This window comes from Pan troglodytes, chromosome 13, assembly GCF_028858775.2.
Source record: "Pan troglodytes isolate AG18354 chromosome 13, NHGRI_mPanTro3-v2.0_pri, whole genome shotgun sequence".
NCBI classification, from domain to species: domain Eukaryota; kingdom Metazoa; phylum Chordata; class Mammalia; order Primates; family Hominidae; genus Pan; species Pan troglodytes.
Window position 1 is genome coordinate 120,870,982 of NC_072411.2, and position 12,619 is coordinate 120,883,600.

At 47.2% G+C, this 12,619-nt stretch overlaps 1 protein-coding gene and 1 pseudogene across 10 annotated transcripts in view; both read left to right on the plus strand.

The window, feature by feature from the left end:
• Positions 1-12,619, plus strand: part of PLCD4 (phospholipase C delta 4) — a 29,146-nt gene that overhangs the window by 4,079 nt on the left and 12,448 nt on the right. For all 10 annotated transcript variants that reach the window (XM_054679358.2, XM_016950512.4, XM_054679359.2 and 7 more), the window contains exons 2-6: positions 3,657-3,711; positions 3,854-4,012; positions 6,482-6,710; positions 9,363-9,492; positions 10,544-10,775. In XM_054679358.2, the coding sequence (XP_054535333.1) occupies positions 3,690-3,711; positions 3,854-4,012; positions 6,482-6,710; positions 9,363-9,492; positions 10,544-10,775 (772 nt within the window). In that variant the 5' untranslated portion in view covers positions 3,657-3,689. The remainder of the gene's footprint in view (positions 1-3,656; positions 3,712-3,853; positions 4,013-6,481; positions 6,711-9,362; positions 9,493-10,543; positions 10,776-12,619) is intronic.
• On the plus strand, positions 7,703-7,789 carry LOC112208545 (small nucleolar RNA U3; annotated as a pseudogene).

Genomic DNA, 12,619 nt, shown 5'->3' on the forward strand with positions numbered 1-12,619 from the left:
CCATGCCCAGCTAATTTTTGTATTTTTAGTAGAGACAGGGTTTCACCATGTTGTCCAGGATGGTCTCGATCTCTTGACTTTGTGATCCACCCGCCTCGGCCTCCCAAAGTGCTGGGATTACAGGCATGAGCCACCGCCTTCGGCCAGGTCTGTTACTTTCTACTTCAGTCTTCACATAGCTTCTGTAAGCCTCAGATTCCAAACTGCGTCCCCACTCAGAAAAGCAGAGATGATTTTCTGGCTCTCAGGAAAACTTTGGGTCCCTTCGTCCAACCAGAGGTTTCTTCTGGTCTCCTTCAGGCACACACATTCAGCCTAAGCCAGCAAAATCTTTTCTTCCTGAAATTGTTTCCTGACAGACTTCTTCTCAACCTTCCCCTCTCACTCTGGATACCTATACATTACTACCCATTTAGAGAGGCTTCTCTAGGCGGGGCAGAGTGGCTCACGCCTGTAACAGCACTTGGAGAGGCCAAGGTGGGCGCATCATCTGAGATCAGGAGTTGGAGACCAGCCTGGCCAACACGGCAAAACTCCGTTTGTACTCAAAATACAAAAATTAGCCAGGCGTGGTGGCTCACAGCTGTAATCCCAGCTACTCAGGAGGCTGAGGCAGGAGAATTGCTTGAACCTTGGAGGCAGAGGTTGCAGTGAGCTGAGATGGTGCCATTGCACTCCAGCCTGGCGACAGAGCAAGACTCCGTCTCAAAAACAAAAAAAAAGAAAGTCTTCTCAAGGTCTTGTATTCACGGAAGCTGTATTTTCAGTGACCCCCCCACATTCTCCCTGAAGGCTTAGTCACTACTAGGTGACTTTATAGGGTCTTCCCACAAAAGAGTCGTAGGGCACTAATAGGCTGTGTGACCTGAGGCAAGTCGCATCACATTTCTAGACTTCTGCTTTTTCATCTGTAAAATATAGGGAGTTGAACTAACTGCATGATGTTTTAATGGAACACTAACTGAATGATTGCTCTACAAATTTTTAAAGTTCTTTTAAGATGTGCACCATTGTCAAAATTTTAAACTTTTAAATTAAGGAACATGGCTGGGTGAGGTGGCTCATGCCTGTAATCCCGGCACTTTGGGAGGTCGAGGTGGGTGGATCACCTGAGGTCAGGTGTTTGAGACCAGCCTGGCCAACATAGTGAAACCCTGTCTCTATTAAAAATACAAAAATTAGCTGGGCGTGGTGATGGGTGCCTGTAATCCCAGCTACTTAGGAGGCTGAGGCAGGACAGTCGCTTGAACCCAGGAGGTAGAGGTTGTAGTGAGCCAAGATTGTGCCATTGCACTCCAGCCTGGGTAATAAGAGCAAAAGTCTGTCTCCAAAAAAAAAAAAAAAAAAAAAAAAAAGCACATAACATTTTTCAGGTAGAGATACCCTTTAAAAAAAAGAAACTCACAATATATTTCTATTCAAATGTAGGTTCTTTGCTTACACAAAAGCATAGAGCTTTATGTTTTATGAGATTTGTCTGTTTCAGCACGACCTGGTCAAGAATGTTTTTTTGTTTTTTGCTTTTTCAGACAGTCTTGCTCTGTCACCCAGGCTGGAGCTCAGTGGTGTAATCTCAGCTTACTGCAGCCTCAACCTCCTGGGCTCAAGTGAGCCTCCCACCTCAGCCTCCCAAGTAGCTGGGACCACAAGTGTACACTACCACACTCGGCTAATTTAAAAAAATTCTTTGTAGAGATGGAGGTCTCAATATGTTGCTCACACTGGTCTCGAACTCCTGGGCCCAAGCAATCCTCCCTCTTCAACCTCTCAAAGTGCTGGCATTACAGCATGAGCCACTGTGCCCAGCCAAGAATTGAGTATTTCTATAGGGGCATAGCTAGAATCAGTGTGGCCACATATCAAATTTTCTAGTCCTTTTCAAGGGAAGTTTGTTGTCAGCTACTAGGACAACTTAACCGGGTCCTATATTTCACAGCATATATCTTTTCTTCTTCTTCTTCTTCTTCTTTTTTTTTTTTTTGAGATGGAGTCTTGCTCTCGCTCTGTTGCCCAGGCTGGAGTGCAATGGCGTAATCTCAGCTCACTGCAACCTCTGCCTCCCAGGTTCACACGACTCTCCTGCCTCAGCCTCCTGAGTAGCTGGGATTACAGGTGCACACCACCACACCCGGCTAATTTTTTGTATTTTTAGTAGAGACGGGGTTTCACTATGTTGGCCAGGCTGGTCTTGAACTTCTGACCTCATGGTCCGCCCGCCTTGGCCTCCCAAAGTGCTGGGATTACAGGCTTGAGCCACCGCGCCCGGCCTTTTGTATTTTTTTAGTAGAGACAGGGTTTCACTGTGTTAGCCAGGATGGTCTCAATCTCCTGACCTCGTGATCCACCCACCTCGGCCTCCCAAAGTGCTGGGATTACAGGCGTGAGCCACCGTGCCCAGCCTTTTTCCTCTTTTTATTGAGACAGAGTCTCGCTGTGTCGCCCAGGCTGGAGTGCATGGCACAATCTTGGCTCACTGCCAACCTCTGCCACCCAGGTTCAAGCGATTCTCCTGCCTCAGCCTCCCAAGTAGCTGGGATTACAGGTGCTTGCCACCATGCCCAGCTAATTTTTTTGTATTTCTAGTGAGACGGGGTTTTGCCATGTTGGCCAGGCAGGTCTCAAACTCCTGACCTCTGGTGATCCGCCAGCCTCGGCCTCCCAAATTGCTGGGATTACAGGCGTGAGCCACCGCACCCGGCCAACAGCCTATATCTTAAAAGAGGTACCCTTTTTTGGTAGGTAGAGAAAATTTGAAGATGTAGTTCTGAGACTTGTGTAACTTATTTGGTCCATTAAAACTGTGAGAATAACTGTAAAGGAAAGGTATAAAATATGCTTTACCATGTGAAGGTAGAAGAAGACAACTAAGTATTGTCAAAGAGAAAAAAGAAAGTCTGGCCGGGTGCAGTGGCTCACGCCTGTAATCCCAGCACTTTGGGAGGCCAAGGTGGGCGGATCACGAGGTCAGGAGATTGAGACCATCCTGGCTAACACAGTGAAAACCTGTCTGTACTAAAAATACAAAAAATTAGCCCGGTGTGGTGGCACATGCCTGTAGTCCCAGCTACTCGGGAGGCCGAGGCAGGAGAATCGCTTGAACTGGGAGTTGCAGTGAGCTGAGATTGCACTACTGCACTCCAGCCTGGGTGACAGAGTGACACTCCGTATCAAAAAAAAGAAAAAGAAAAAGAAAGTCTGCACTAGCCCCTCAGGAGCTGGACAGTCTATGTGGGAGCATAGATAGAGAGGACTCCCAGAATAGGGAAGCTGAAAGGATTCCACCTGGAAATGAGAAGGGTAGGGTGTGAAGAGATTCTAGTTTCTGAAAGGGACATCCAGCAAGATGTTAGTTCCTAATAATGAGAGGGTGGGGAGTGAGCAAAATGTGGCACTAGTAGACTGTGGGTTATTGGGTAGGAAGGGGGTGCTGGGCGGAATCTTTGGTTTACCCTTCTCTGAAGATAGCCATGGGAAATAGCAGAGGCTCTGGGATCAGACATATCTTGGTTTAAATTCTGATCCTTATGTGATTTGAGGCAGGTTTCTAAACCTATCTAAAGTGTCAGAGTCACTAAACTCAAAATTAGAAGCAAAAATCAGCTACAGACTATCTTCAAGATTCACCCAGAGCCCTTTGCTCTTCCTTGCTCCTTTAGGTGATCTGGTGCCAGCTGGTGGAACAGTGGGTGATGGCGTCCCTGCTGCAAGACCGTGAGTGCCGGGGCCCCTGCAGGGGAAGAGGCCTTAGTGTACAGCTCAGGGAAGGGAAGGAGGTTGGACCCCTGTTCCAGAGCTCTCCCTGGGCCTGCTACCCTCTCTGCTGGCTACCTAACCCCTGCTTTTCCTGACCTAGAGCTGACCACTGATCAGGACTTGCTGCTGATGCAGGAAGGCATGCCGATGCACAAGGTGAGGTCCAAAAGCTGGAAGAAGCTAAGATACTTCAGACTTCAGAATGACGGCATGACAGTCTGGCATGCACGGCAGGCCAGGGGCAGTGCCAAGCCCAGCTGTGAGTGACCTGGATAGTGGGGGGTGGATACATGGGTGGATAGAGGCCTGAGGAGCCCGGCAGGGGAGGGACCAAAGTCCTACGATAGTGTGTGTTTGTGCTGTCCTAATTGTGGCTATATCTGAGCCTGTAAAAGGAGATCATAACAGTACTTGCCTCATAAGGCTGTTATGAGGATTAAATTAGTTATTGTATATAAAAGGCTTAGAAGAGTCCTGGAACATAGTAAGATGTAATAAATCATTGGTTACATCTTGTTGTTATTATAATAAGACCATGATCTTGGGCATCAGCCTGCCTGAATTAAAGCCCTGGCTCTGCCACTTTCTAACTGAGTAGCTGTGGAAAATCAAGTAGTTAAGCTATGGCTGGGCATGGTGGCTCAATGCCTGTAATCCCAGCAATTTGGGAGGTTGAGGCAGGAGAATTGCTTGAGACCAGAAGTTCAAGACCAGCCTGGACAACATAGGGAGATCCTGTCTCTATAAAAAATAAAAATAAAAAATTAGCTGGGTGTGGTGCTGTACGCCTGTGGTCTCAGCTATTTGGGAGGCTAAGATGGGAGGATCACTTGAGCCCAGGAAGTTGAGACTGCAGTGAGCTGTGATCACACCACTGCACTCCGCCTGGGTGAGTGAGACCCTGTCTCTACAAAAATACATATATACATACATACATACATACATACATACATCAAGCTTCAGTTTCCTCATCTGTAAAACAGGGATTAAACAGTACTTGCTTAGTAGGTTACAAGGACTCAATGAGTTAACATGTAAAACACTTAGCATGGGATGTAAAACCAGAATGCATTTAATGAATGTTAGCCATTATGATATATATATATATAGAGAGAGAGAGAGAGAGAGAGAGAGAGAGAGATGGAGTCTCGCTCTGTTGCCCAGGCTGGAGTGCAGTGGCGTGATCTCAGCTCACTGCAAGCTCCGCCTTCCGGGTTCACGCCATTCTCTTGCCTCAGCCTTCTGAGTGGCTGGGACTACAGGCACCCGCCACCACGCCCGGCTAATTTTTCGCATTTTTAGTAGAGGCGGGGTTTCACCGTGTTAGCCAGGATGGTCTCGATCTCCTGACCCCGTGATCCGCCTGCCTCGGCCTCCCAAAGTGCTGGGATTACAGGCGTGAGCCACTGCACCCGGCCTATAATAAATATTTTTAAATACAAAAAATGCGGCTGGGTGTGGTGGATCATGCCTGTAATCCCAGCACTTTGGGAGGCCGAGGCAGGCAGATAGTGATCAGGAGTTTGAGACCAGCCTGGCCAACATGGTGAAACCTCATCTCTACTAGAAATACAAAAATTAGCCAGGTTTGGTGGCGCGCACCTGTAGTCCCAGCTACTCGGAAGGCTGAGGCAGGAGAATTGCTTGAACCTGGAAGGCAGAGGTTACAGTGAGCTGAGATTGTGCCATTGCACTCCAGCCTGGGTGACAAGAGCAAAACTTGGTCTCAAAAAACAAAATAAAACAAAAAAAAATCATAACAGTGTGTACTTATTGGCCAAACTCTTTATGATAACAAGACATAATTTGATCACAGGACACATCTAAGAGAGTCTGTTTTACAGACAAATTGTTCACAATCCATACCGCCCCCAGCTGAGGTAAGAGGGTGAAAGAATTTCTCTGGTTCCCTCGTAGACATCTGGAAAGAGGAAGCCCTCAAACCTGGAATGGGGGCCAGGCGTGGTGGCTCACGCCTGTAATCCCAGCACTTTGGGAGGCCTAGGCGGGTGGATCACGAGGTCAGGAGATTGAGACCATCTGGCTAACACAGTGAAACACCATCCCTACTAAAAAAGTACAGAAAATTAGCCGGGCGTGGTGGTGGGCACCTGTAGTCCCAGCTACTCAGGAGGCTGAGGCAGGAGAATGGCGTGAACCTGGGAGGTGGAGCTTGCAGTGAGCCGAGATCGCGCCACTGCACTCCAGCCTGGGCAACAGAGTGAGACTCCATGTCAAAAAACAAACAAACAAACAAACAAACAAAAAAACCTGGAATGAGAGAACTGGACTTGGGCATATAATGCTTTAGTATAACTGCTTCTGCCTTTCAAGTGTATTTCCATTTGTCATCCCCACCAGTCCTCCTGTGATCACCATTGGGGCTGCCTATGGAAGGGGACTATCCATTGTATCAGATGAGGATACTGAGGAGTTAAGTCATTTTGGTTTGTGTCATACTGCCAGCTTGTGGCTGGAAGCCATGTCTTGCCACTTCCAGTACAGGCCCTTTGCCATGCTGCCTTTGAAAACATCAGTGATTCATGTGGACTCCTGAATCCCTGGGGTCTGCATCTCTCTGTACTAATGCTTTTTGGGATTCAGCCTGCAGAGGCTGGGGTTCTTTTCTATGGTGTCATGGAGAAGAGGGTGCTGGTCCTTCACTCTTAGCCCCTGCTATTTGCTGGAATCCCTTCCTTAATGCCTCCATCTGCTTCTTCTCTGGCAGTCTCAATCTCTGATGTGGAGACAATACGTAATGGCCATGATTCCGAGTTGCTGCGTAGCCTGGCAGAGGAGCTCCCCCTGGAGCAGGGCTTCACCGTTGTCTTCCATGGCCGCCGCTCCAACCTGGACCTGGTGGCCAACAGTGTTGAGGAGGCCCTGATATGGATGCGAGGGCTCCAGCTGTTGGTGGATCTTGTCACCAGCATGGACCATCAGGAGCGCCTGGACCAGTATCGGCAGGATGGAGTCAGGGTGGGGGTGAGGGATCACGCTATCCCTGAAGGAGCCAGATGCAACAGGTTTAGGAAAGGTGAGAAGGGGTGCAGGGCTAGGGAGGCCCAAGGGTCCAGATGGTATGGGCAGGGACAGCTCAGGCCAATGTGAGACTGAGAATACTGAGGGAGAAATGGATTCCAAGGATGACATAGCCAGGCATGAATCAGGACCCCCAGGATTGGAGGAAGAGGCAGTGAGAGGCAGAGGAGCAAACAAGATGCTGCTCCTAAGAGCTGCACAGAAGACCCCAGTGGCATTAACCAGCATGTAGGTGGGAAGCAACCTCTTAGAAGGCTCAGTGATATAAACTCACTCCAAGTTTCCTGGATTGTTTACCATTTCATTCATTTATTCATTCATTCATGTTCTATTAAGCAGAATGTATCAGGCACTATGCCAGACTATAGGGGTACATATATATATATATATATATATATATTTTTTTTTTTTTTTTTTTGATACGGAGTCTTGCTCTGTCACCCAGGCTGGAGTGCAGTAGCACAATCTCAGCTCACTGCAACCTCTGCCTCCCAGGTTCCAGCGATTCTCCTGCCTCAGCCTCCTGAGTAGCTGGGACTACAGGTGCATGCCACCACGCCCAGCTAATTTTTGTATTTTTTTGAAGAGACGGGGTTTCACCATCTTGGCCAGGCTGGTCTCGAACTCTGGACCTCGTGATCCACCCACCTCAGCCTCCCAAAGTGTTGGGATTACAGGCATGAGCCACCACGCCCGGCCAGTGGTACAAAGATTAATGAGACTCACATATTGCTTCAGTTAGTGAAGAGGATGGAACTGTGTAAATAATTTTTTGTTTGGCCTGTAATCCCAGCACTTTGGGAGGCCGAGGCAGGGAGATCACTTGAGGCAGGCAGATCACTATGTTGCCTAACCTAGGCAACATAGGGAAGACTGCGTCTCTACAAAAAATTAAGAAGTTAACTGAAAGACTACACTTTCAGGGATAATTTCTATAGTTCATTACTAGAGAAGTTTCTCTGAATGTGTAGAGCACCATAAAATACATTTTATTTTTTATTTGAGACAGGGTCTCACTCTGTCACCCAAGCTGGAGTGCAGTGGCACGATCTTGGCTCACTGCAGCCGTGACAGCCTGGGCTCAAGCAATCCTCCCACCTCAGCTTCCCGAGCAGCTGGGATTACAGGCATGTGCCACCGCACCTGGCTAATTTTTTGTTTTGTTTTGTAGAGACGGGATTTTGCCACATTGCTCAGGCTAGTCTCTAACTCCTGGGCTCAAGTGATCCATCTGCCTCAGCCTCCAAAAGTGCTGGGATTAGAGGTGTGAGCCACTGCACCTGGCTCATAAAGTAAACTTTAAAAAATTAAATTAGCCAGGTGTGGCCAGGTGCAGTAGCTCACACCTGTAATTAATCCCAGCACTTTGAGAAGCTGAGGCTGGTGGATCACCTGAGGCCAGGAGTTCAACACCAGCCTGGCCAACATGGTGAAACCCCACCTCTACAAAAAATACAAAAAAATTAGCTGGGTGTGGCGACATGTGTCTGCAATCCCAGCTACTAGGGAGGCTGAGGCACGAGAATCACTTGAACCGGAAAAGGTTGCAGGGAGCTGAGATGGTGCCACTGCACTCTAGCCTGGTCGACAGAGTGAGACTCTGTCTCCAAAAAAATTTTTTTTCTTTAATTATAAAAGAATTTTTATTTATTTATTTATAATAAATAAATAAAGTAGCCAGGTGTGGTGGTGCACACCTGTAGTCCCAGCTACTTGAGAGGCTGAGGTGGGAGGATCACTTTGGTCTGGGAGGTTGAGGCTGTAGTGAGCCATGATTGCACCACTTCACTTCAGCCTGGGCAACAGAGCAAGACTCTGTCTAAAACAAACATACAAACGAACAAACAAAAAACAGCCAGGTGTGGTGGTGGGCGCCTGTAATCTCAGCTACTCAGGAGGCTGAGGCAGGAGAATCTCTTGGACCCAGGAGATGGCAGTTGCAGTGAGCCAAGATTTCCCTAGTGCACTCCAGCCTGGGTGACGGAGCGAGACTCTGTCTCAAAAAAAAAAAAAAAAGCTAAAGGAATATGGACTTGTTTTGTTTTGAGACAGAATCTCACTCCATCACCCAGGCTGGAATGCAGTGGTGCCATCTCGGCTCCATGCAACCTCCACCTCCTTGATTCAAGCGATTCTCATGTCTCAGCCTCCCTAGTAGCTGGAACGACAGGTGTGTGCTACCACACCCAGATAATTTTTTTGTATTTTTAGTAGGGATGGGATTTCACCATGTTGGCCAGGCTGGTCTCGAAACTCCTGACCTCATGTGATCCACCCACCTTGGCCTTCCAAAGTGTTGGGTTACAGGCATGAGCCATCGCGTCTGGCCAGAATATAGATTTCTTTCTGCAGGCAACAGGGAGGTCCCTGCAGGTGCCTGGGCCATACAGTGACAAGATAGATTGGTGCTCTAGAGAGATTATTCTAGAAGCTGTGTGGAGAATGGATTGGCACCGGGGAGAGAGACTGGCAGGAAAGAGAGGGGAGAGATGTCAGTGGACGAAGGTGCACACACAACTGCACACACAAACAGATACATTAGTGCTTTTGCCTTGACTCATATCTGGATGGCTGAGCGATTGGTTTCAACGTGGAGACAAAAATCAGGATGGTAAGATGAGTTTCCAAGAAGTTCAGCGGTTATTGCACCTAATGAATGTGGAAATGGACCAAGAATATGCCTTCAGTCTTTTTCAGGTGAGTCTGTGGGGAAGGATTTCCAGCAGCCAACCAGGCCACATTTTCATTTGGCCAGAAGTCCTGTGACCCCAGTCCACAACACTCAATTGTTAAATCTCTGCTATGTGCCCTAAGTGCTAGGCTCAATGCCGTAGGCTCAATGGGAAGTATAGGGGGTGATTCTTGCCTTTCAGTCTTGTTGAAAAGTCATAATTCGGCCGGGCGCAGTGGCTCACGCCTGTAATCCCAGCACTCTGGGAGGCTGAGGCGGGCAGATCACGAAGTCAGGAGATCGAGTCCATCCTGGTTAACACAGTGAAACCCCCGTCTCTACTAAAAATACAAAAAATTATCCGGGTGTGGTTGCGGGTGCCTGTAGTCCCAGCTACTAGGTAGGCTGAGGCAGGAGAATGGTGTGAACCCGGGAGGCAGTGCTGCAGTGAGCCGAGATCATGCCACTGCACTCCAGCCTGGGTGACAGAGCGAGACTCTGTCTCAAAAAAAAAAAAGAAAAAGAAAAAGAAAAGTCATAATTCTATGAAAGGTAAATAACAATATGTTATTATGTTGGACCTCAAGGACCTCTCTGTCCATGGCCAGAATTTCACAGGTGCCTAGAACAATGGAAAACCCCAGCTGGAATGTGAGTAAATAGGAGGAGGGATCTTCTGACATTTTAGGGGCCTTTGGGAGATTTAATTCTTTCTAGTTGAAAATTTTCTCTAGTAGCAAATGGTATGGCTAAAATTTTGCTTCTTACTTACTGAAGTGATTTATTCTATGAACACTAAATGTTAGGAGTTCCGTGGGAGTTTTATGGAAGCATGTTTGGATCTATCTGTCTGTAAAATTGCTTTTACAGTGCAAGTCAAGGTCATAACATTTCCCATTCTCCATGATGTGCTTATTTCACATTGCATGCCTATATCAAAACATCTAATTTACTGTATAAATATATACACCTACTATGTACCCAGAAAAATTTAAAAAAATTTTTTTTAATTAAAAGAAAAAGATAACATTTCCCATTAAAAGGTTCATTCACTCTCCCCTAAACCCTCTCTTGCAGGCAGCAGACACGTCCCAGTCTGGAACCCTGGAAGGAGAAGAATTCGTACAGTTCTATAAGGCATTGACTAAACGTGCTGAGGTGCAGGAACTGTTTGAAAGTTTTTCAGCTGATGGGCAGAAGCTGACTCTGCTGGAATTTTTGGATTTCCTCCGAGAGAAGCAGAAGGAGAGAGACTGCACCTCTGAGCTTGCTCTGGAACTCATTGACCGCTATGAACCTTCAGACAGTGGTAAGAGAAATCAGGTGGAGAGGCACCAGACATAGGGGTTGGAGAGAGGGACATGATTACAAGGTCCAGAGACAAGTAGCCATCTGCTTGAGAGAAGGTTGAGTCTATCCCTATCCTGACCCCTGCCCAATCATCTCATTTAACCACTCCTCCCAAAGGAGGGCAGGCATTTCCTGTTCAGACAAGACAGGGGTTTCCTCTGAGGTGCTAGACCTCTCAGGAGGAAGAAGATTCCATGGCTCCTCATTCCTCCATTATGCTCATGTTTCCTTTACTTTCAGGAAGTTCTTTCTGATACCAGCTTTGCCCTCGCTGGAAACGGAAAACCCTTGATCCTCTTTCTTTGGCCTCTTCTCTAGTGCAAATGATTCCTTTTTCTCGGGTCTTCTTTCATGGTTCCTGTTTGCTATTCCTTTAAATGCTGGCTCGCTGCCGTTTCCTGAGTTGTCTTCAATTCAAGTGGCTCTCTTGAGTCTCTAAGCCCCTGAGCCAGAAAGCCAGTTAGCCCCTGGCTGGGGGAATAAGGAGGCCAGTTATTTAGCTTTTAACAAGTGCAGCTGAAATATACGCTCTTGGTCTTCAAAGTTTCTTCCTCTTGCCTCTTCAGTAGACTCATTTCCTGCCCTCCATTCCCTTCGGAGTGTGAGAAATTTACATTAATAATAAATACTTTACAAGAACTTTCACATTCCTCATTTCATTTAGTCCTCAGTACAACCTTGCAAATCAACAGTAATCTTTATTGGCCCTTTACTACATATCCCATAATGCTCTAATATCTCTATGTACCTTTTCCTTTTTCTATTTTTTTGTTTTTTTGAGACAGAGTTTTGCTCTTATTGTCCAGACTGGAGTGCAATGGCACGATCTCGGCCCACCGCAACCTCTGCCTCCTGGGTTCAAGCAATTCTCCTGCCTCAGCCTCCCGAGTAGCTGGGATTACAGGCATGCGCCACCACGCCCGGCTAATTTTGTATTTTTAGTAGAGGATGGGGTTTCACCATGTTGGTCATGGTCTCGAACTCCCGACCTCAGGTGATCCACCCGCCTCAGCCTCCCAAAGTGCTGGGATTACAGGCATGAGCCACTGTGCCTGGCATCTACGTACCTTTTCTAATACAATGACCTGTTGAAATGGGTCCTGTTATTAAGTCAGTTGTATAAAAGAGGAAAACTGAGGTTTAGAAAGATTCAATGACTTGCTCAAAGTCAACAGCTAATGAGAGAGGAACTGAGATTCAAACCCAGGTCATCTGACTCTTAGTCGGTGCCTCTCTTGAGAATGAGGATAAGAGATGGGATGAATGAGAGCTGGACAAGTGATCCAGGTATTCTGGGTCTAAACTCTTACTCCCTTTCATTCATTCATTCATTCACTACTTCAATGAATGCTTATTGAGTTCCTATAATGTGTCAGGACCTATGCTAGGCACCAGACATACATTACTGCCTAGATCAGACAAGGACACTGCCCTCATGAAACTTAGAGTCAAACAGAAAACATTACAATCTGTTATTTCAGATTTGTTTGGGTGTTCAGAATAGAGTAGAGGTTGTAGGCTGAGTGCAGTGGCTCACGCCTGTAATCCCAGCACTTTGGGAGACCAAGACGGGCAGATAACCTGAGGCCAGGAGTTCGAGACCAACCTGGCCAACATGGTGAAACTCTGTCTCTACTAAAAATACAAAAATTAGCCAGGCATGGTGGTGCACGCTTGTAATTCCAGCTACTTAAGGAGGCTGAGGCATGAGAATCGCTTGAACTCGGGAGGTGGAGGCTGTAGTAAGCCGAGATCACACCACTGCACTCCAGCCTGGGTGACATGGTGAGACTCTGTCTCAAA